The sequence below is a fragment of the Alosa alosa genome, chromosome 21, assembly GCF_017589495.1.
Source record: "Alosa alosa isolate M-15738 ecotype Scorff River chromosome 21, AALO_Geno_1.1, whole genome shotgun sequence".
Taxonomy (NCBI): Eukaryota; Metazoa; Chordata; class Actinopteri; order Clupeiformes; family Clupeidae; genus Alosa; species Alosa alosa.
In genome coordinates, this window is record NC_063209.1 from 28055359 (window position 1) to 28060358 (window position 5000).

At 46.0% G+C, this 5000-nt stretch overlaps 1 protein-coding gene across 1 annotated transcript in view; it reads right to left on the reverse strand.

Annotated features, from left to right (window-relative positions):
• Positions 1–5000, reverse strand: part of tcf12 (transcription factor 12) — a 147750-nt gene that overhangs the window by 111158 nt on the left and 31592 nt on the right. Inside the window, exon 4 of the mRNA XM_048230914.1 lies at positions 3101–3174. Within this exon, the coding sequence (XP_048086871.1) occupies positions 3101–3174 (74 nt within the window). The remainder of the gene's footprint in view (positions 1–3100; positions 3175–5000) is intronic.

Sequence of the window (5000 nt, forward strand, 5' to 3'; positions counted from 1 at the left end):
AGAATTTGAGGGTTCTTTTGTGAATGTTGATAATAAGGGGTATTGGCCTAATTTTGCCCTGCATGATACTTCTGCAGAACCCTGCATGATACTTCTGAAGAACCCTGCATGCAGATCTTCAGTTGGGTGTTTATCCCAGTTTGAGAACTCACATTTTGTGTTTGGACACCACACCTCACAGCCATATAATGCACTTGGCTTACTTATGGTTTTAAATATTTTATTCCTAATTTCATTTGAATTGGTAGCTGCAAACTAATTGATCTTTTGATTGCATAAAATGCTCTTTTTGCCTTTTCTTTAAGTTCCTTCATAGCCAAGCCAAAGTACCCTGTTGAAGTGAGGGTTATGCCTAAGTAGGTATAGTTATTTGTCTGAGCAATTTTGCTGTTGCCTAATTTTAAAGTTGTTGGTGTTTCCCTGTAGCCTGGAATGTTTTTGCAAGACTAAGAGCTTGTCATTTTTCATCTCTCTTTCTCTCTCTCTCCCTCTCTCTCTCTCTCTCTCTCTCTCTCTCTCTCTCTCTCTCTCTCTCTCTCTCCCGCTCTCTCTCTCGGCCTTCCACCTCTCCACTCCTCGTTTTCTGTATTCTCTATATTGTGTGTTCTCTCCATCTCTATAAAGCACTGTGTGTGTGTGTGTGTGTGTGTGTGTGTGTGTGTGTGTGTGTGTGTGTACAGTTTGTGTGTGTGTGTGTACAGCTTGTGTGTGTGTGTGTGTGTGTGTGTGTGTGTGTGTGTGTGTGTGTGTGTGTGTGTCTGTGTGTGTGTGTGTTTGTGTGTGTGTGTTTGGGCTGGACCATGCTGCAGCAGTGAGGGGCAGAAAGGAAGTGTTTGATTTCCTGTTGGTGAACAGGGAGGGTTAACTCTTATCAATAGACTGATTACGCACAGCCTAGAGCTTCCCTGCCTGGGGTTAAGAGGAATAATTATGCTGATGCTTTATACACACACACACCCCTCTCACTCCTTCACACAAACACACGCACACACACACACACACACACACACACACACACACACACACACACACACACACACACACACACACACACACACACACACAAACACACAAACTGTGTGTTAGGAGAGGCTGAGAGACACAGAAGAGATATGTTTTTTTCCTTGTGTGTCTGCCTGAGTGTGTGCATGAGAGAATGCATTAGTTTGTGTGTGAGTGTGTGTTTGAGTGTGTGTGTGTGTGTGTGTGTGTGTGTGTGTGTGTGTGTGTGTGTGTGTGTGTGTGTGTGTTCTGAACAGCTGTCTGAGCGCTGCTGTCCGTTGCTGCCCATGTTGATTTATCTGTACCCTGAGCAAAGCTATCTCTGTTAGAGAGTGTGTGTGTGCACGTCTGCGTCTGTGTGTGTGCATATCTGTGTGTGTGTGTGAGAGAGAGAGTGTGTGTATGTGTGTATGTATATGTGTGTGTGTGTGGGGGGGGGGTCATAGCCTGTAGATGTGCGTTGGGGAAGGGCAAGAGCAGATAAACAAGGTAGCGTGGCACAGCCGCCTCTGACAGCCGCCTCATCTCTGATGGAAAGTGACAGGAGATTGACGTTAAATGAAATTCATACAGGACACCCCGACCAGCCGATACACCACACACACACACACACACACACACACAAACACATAAAACACAAACAAAAACACAAACAAACAGAGAGAGAAACACAGAGATGTTCACACCTCCTCATCAAGAGACAGACACACACACACACACACACACACACACACACACACACAGAGGGTTTGGAAGAGAGGGGAGAAAAGAGGGGGGGAGAAAAGAGAGGGGTAGGGGTAGGGGTAGGAAGAAAAAAGAGAAAATCTGAGGAAAAGAAAATAAAAAAGAAAATAATCTGTTTTGATCACACACACACATCTGTGGTAGCCACACACACACATCTGTGTGCTCCAACTCTCTTCACACCACTCTAAGGCCCAAAGGAGCACACACACATCTGTGTGTCTGATTTGATCTCCAATCTGGGTGCACATTTGCCTGGGCACAGATTCTGAAAGACGCATAGTAGAAATGAATAAGACAGCCCCCACCAGAGAGGAAATATATACGATAAATATATAGAAATCTACAGCCATATCTGGGCTCCTGCTTGAGGGTTTTCAGGAGAACGGATGTCTTATTTACATGTGTGGAACTGCATACAGTGGCCATTCACATCATAATAAGTCATCTTTAATGCTGTTATGGGATGCTCTGAGATTATCTACTTCAACGGCTCATGGTGTGACTGCTTTATTTGTGTGACAGAAAGAGGAACTCCAGGATAGACAGTGGACGCCAGGATAGCCAGTGGACACACACACACACACACACACACACACACACACACACGCACACGCACACGCACACGCACACGCACACGCACACGCACACAGAGTCTAGCCTTTTGGAATGGATCTGTGAAATGAACCCCCTTGAATCAACCCACAGAAATACTGCAGATGTTTGAATACCACAAGCCCCTTCACAAGTCACATATTTGTCTGCGAGGATCAGCACAATGTTGTGCAATTTCTCTGTATTGTATTAGCAAACATAGCGTTCTCATGCATCACACACTCTCAGCACTCTGGCTATTAAACACAAACAACTAACACTATAAGCATGGCCACTATTAGGCCCAGATCGTTTCAAAATGTGTCACACTTTGGAAATGTGCTTCTGCGTGTGTACAGTATGTGTGTGTGTGTGTGTGTGTGTGTGTGTGTGTGTGTGTGTGTGTGTGTGTGTCTTAAACAGGAGCAATATTCTCACACCTACGATAAGGGGGCACGCTTTTCAGTAGGGGTGCAGAACGAGCCACAACACCTGATCTAGTTTATGCTCTTCTGTTTTCAGAAGCAGTCATGACAGCTCATATGCTGCGGAAGTGAATAAGTGAGTGATCTCGTGTGTGTGTGTGTGTGTGTGAGAGAGAGAGATTAGTATTTGCATATGTGTGGGAGCAAGTACGAGTATATGTATGTTATACATTACTCTGGCGTGATAAAAAAATGTTTTCCTCTTATATATATATATGTATGTGTGTGTGTGTGTGTGTGTGTGTGTGCGTGTGTGTGTGTGTGTGTGTTCTTACTCTGGAGGACTCGTAGGAGGGACTGGACTGGCCACCTGGGGCCCATGACGCCTGAGTTGTCCGCTCATCCATACCTGTCACAGAAGAAAGAGACATAGCACCGTTAAAACTGCTCACACACACACACCGCACTACACACACACGCCTGACGACGCGATTTGACGACGCGACGCCATCTACGACGATACATATATATATATATATATATACCAAGAGGGAATATACATGCGCAATGCCGCAGACAATACCAATAACGCACACAACACACACACACACACACACACACACACACACACACACACACACACACACACACACACACACACACACACTCACACTCACATGCACACTCACACTCACATGCACACGCACATGCACACGCACACACACACACACACACACACACACAGCCCTCATCCATATCTGTCGAGAGACACAGCTCTGTTTACACAGTACAGCACAAACACACACACACAGACACACACACACAAAAAGTCATACACCCTCATTTGTACATGTACAACACACACACACACACACACACACACACACACACACACACACACACACACACACACACACACACACACACACACATCCTTGTTAACACGCGGACACTGACCATCTACACATGGAAATAGAGCAGAGGAAATAGGCGGAGCCAAAAGGAGCATTTCCCAGTCCCAACCGCACACACACACACACACACACACACACACACACACACACACACACACACACACACACACACACACACACACACACACACCCACACAGTAGGGTTAATATCAGGCTCACTGCTGACGGAAGCCCTCTGAGACCCATTCATTAACCTCACACAAGTCACCTCAGGAAGCTCTCTAATAGAGCGCTCTCATGGCAGTCAGCAGCAGCAGTGACAAACAACAAACACACACACACACACACACACACACACATACACACACACACACCACATACACACACACACACACACACACACACACACACAGAGTGCTGCTGCTGGTGTGAAGTGACAACAACACACTAAACCCATACTGTATGTGCATAGCAAGAGGAGAGATGAGGAGAGGAGAGATGAGGGGAGGAGAAAGGAGAGAGGGGAGAGGAGAGGAGAAGAGAGAGGGAGGAGAGAATGTAGAGAGGAGAAGAGGAGAAGAGAGATGGAGGAGAGGAGAAGAGAGAGGAGAGGAGAAGAGAGAGGGAGGAGAGGAGAAGAGAGAGGAGAGGAGAAGAGAGAGGGAGGAGAGAATGTGGAGAGGAGAAGAGAAGAAGAGAAGAGAGGAGAGGAGATGAGAGGAGAGATGAGGAGAGGAGAAGAGAAGAGAAGAGAAGAGAGATGAGATGAGAGGAGAAGAGAAGAGAAGAGAAGAGAGGAGAGGAGAGATGAGGAGAGGAGAGGAGAGGAGAGAAGAGAAGAGAGACAGGACAGAGAGAGATGAGGAGAGGAGAAGAGAAGAGATACAGATGAGAGGAGAAGAGAAGAGAAGAGAGGAGAGGAGAGGAGAGGAGAGGAGTGGAGAGGAGAGGAGAGGAGAGAGCAAACGCACACACAAACACACAAAAACACACACTGCCATATGTTAGATTCCAGTGGTGTGCCAGCATCACAGTATAGCCAATTTGCAGAGCATCTTGTTTCCCTTTTGCATAAATCATACCCTGAACACGTAGGCACTTTATCAACATGTGTGTTTGTGTATGTGTGTGTGCGTGTGTTTGTGCAATGTATGTACATAACCTCCAATTAATTGATATGTGTGTGTGTGTGTGTGTGTGTGTGTGTTTATGTGTGTGTATGAATGTGTGCAATATACTGTATGTACATGCCCTGAATTTATTTATGTCTGTATGTCTGTGTGTGTGTGTGTGTGTGTGTGTGTGTGTGTGTGTGTGTGTG